The sequence below is a fragment of the Myotis brandtii genome, unplaced genomic scaffold, assembly GCF_000412655.1.
Source record: "Myotis brandtii unplaced genomic scaffold, ASM41265v1 scaffold898, whole genome shotgun sequence".
Lineage (NCBI taxonomy): Eukaryota > Metazoa > Chordata > Mammalia > Chiroptera > Vespertilionidae > Myotis > Myotis brandtii.
The window spans coordinates 1,670,015-1,671,935 of NW_005371683.1; the positions used below are offsets into that span (position 1 = coordinate 1,670,015).

General features: G+C 63.6%; 1 protein-coding gene across 5 annotated transcripts in view; it reads right to left on the bottom strand.

Annotated features, from left to right (window-relative positions):
* Positions 1-24: 24 nt before the first annotated feature.
* The window catches only part of CDK18 (cyclin-dependent kinase 18), a 23,350-nt gene continuing 21,453 nt past the window's right edge, over positions 25-1,921 (bottom strand). For 4 of the 5 annotated variants that reach the window (XM_014532580.1, XM_014532581.1, XM_014532582.1 and 1 more), the window contains one exon: positions 1,529-1,697. In XM_014532580.1, coding sequence (XP_014388066.1) covers positions 1,624-1,697 — 74 coding nt within the window. In that variant the 3' untranslated portion in view covers positions 1,529-1,623. The other variant, XM_005885261.2, reaches the window with a different exon arrangement.

The following is a 1,921-nucleotide window of genomic DNA, read 5'->3' on the forward strand; positions in this document are numbered from 1 at the left end:
TCCTCTCTCTCCCCCCACCTCGCTCCACTATATACACACACACACATATACACACACACACCCGCACCCCTGAGGCCCAGAAGGCCTCCATCTTTGGCATCAATCTGTCGGACTCAGCTTTTCTTCGCGAGACTGCGGCTCCTTTCTGTACATGAATTAAATATGGCGTCGGTCTCCCTGCTGAGTCCCAGGACGTTCACAGTACCAGTACCGTGGGGGAGGGGAGGGCCCTGCAGGAGGCAAAGACCCTCCAGGGCTGCCCCTCAGGCGGAGGGCGGGCAGGGCAGGGGCTGGTATGGAAAGGTCGGGCCTGGCTTCCCCTTGGCCTTGGTATTCGAGGTTCAGCCACCTGTGGAGGTGCCCTTGGGGACACAGCAGGCAGGCTCGGAAGGGGTGCTGGGGAGGCCCTTCTCCAGGGGCCCAGGCCCCTCAGACTTCCAGCCCCTGTGCTGGCCCACCCCACCTTCCTCTACCTCAGGCTGGCATTTACACTCGCCTTCTCATGACCACCCTTTGGGGCGGCTGGTGCCAGGATCGGGTGGAGCAAGGACAGGGCCACAGGGGCTGGGAAGGAGGGCAGGGAGGCTGTGCCAGGCCCAAGGAGCCAAGGCCAGCCTGGCACCAGTGCCGGGTGACCCTGCCTATCTGGGTGCTGTCCTCAGGACCCTGGCCCCGGGCTGGCTTATCAGCACGCGGGTGCGACAAGCAGGAGCTGCTCTGGGGAAAGGCTGGGCAGGTAGGAGCTCGGGTCAGAGCTCCAAGGGCAGTGCGTGCTCCCACCTTCCAACTTAAGGCAGTCAGTCCCCTTCAGACTAGGGAGACGGCGGGCAGCGGAGGCGCAGGAGTGCCCCTGGCGGTGCCAGGCCGCCGGACTCAGCAGGCATCCAGCAGCATACAGGGCCTCTGGCCAGGAGGGGGAATGGGAGCAGGTGGGGTGATGGAGTGGGGATAGGCCGACTATTTCCCCGGTGGCCCTGGGGGCACCTGCCCCTCAGGTGCTTTGGCACACAAACTGGCACCCAGGATTCCAGGGTCCTGGGAAAGGTGCCATGTCGCTTCCTGCTCTCAGAGGGGAGAAGGGAACGAGGGGCCCATAACGGGATCTACCAAACTGGTGAGACAGGCAGGCCCCGGGGGAGGCATGTCCAGGGCACCGTGCTCAGCCCGGCAGCTGGGTCCTCCTGGCCCCGTGGGCCCCACACTGGTGCCCGAGGGCTTTGGGATGGAAAAGCGTCCGAGGTCCTTCCTTGCCCCTCACCCCCTCCCAGGGCAGGTGATGGAGGGGTTGGTGTCTGGGCCGAGGCCACCAGGGAGACATGGGGAGCAGGTCAGGACCCAGCTGTGTCCAGCAGGGCTGCCAGAGGTCTTCTGGGCTGGCCTCGCCCTCGATCCTCCGTCCTCTGTCCTCCGAGGGCCGCATAAGCCACCCTCAGTGGGCCCTCTCTCCCTCTGGCCGCAGTGGGGTGGGCGCAGCTCAGAAGATGCTCTGTCGCCGGCTCTTCCCTCGTCCTGGAGAACAGAGGGGACTGCAGTGAGGCAGCCGGGGCCAGGGGGAAGGGCGTGCTCCAGAATGAGGGGTAGGGCGAGCAAGGGCACGCACTTGGTAGCCGGTCAGTCCTGGGTTCAAATCCTGTCTCCGCTACTTAGGAGCTGCATGCAATTGAGACTTAACCTCTTCACAGCCTCCGTTGCATTGACTGGGGAGCAGGAATAGTACCAACTTCAGGTGTTTTAAGGACTAAATGAGTTAAGGCATGGAAAGTGCCTATCACTTCCAAGGCCATCAGCTGTTTCCGAGACCAAGTACAGCTCTCCAGGGTGCAGGCTAGTTGGAGAGCTCAGAGCGTGCAGAGAACGCACAGAGAGCACGTGCCTTCAGGGCTGTGAGAGGCAGCCAGTTCTGTGGGGGTGGGGGTGGGGG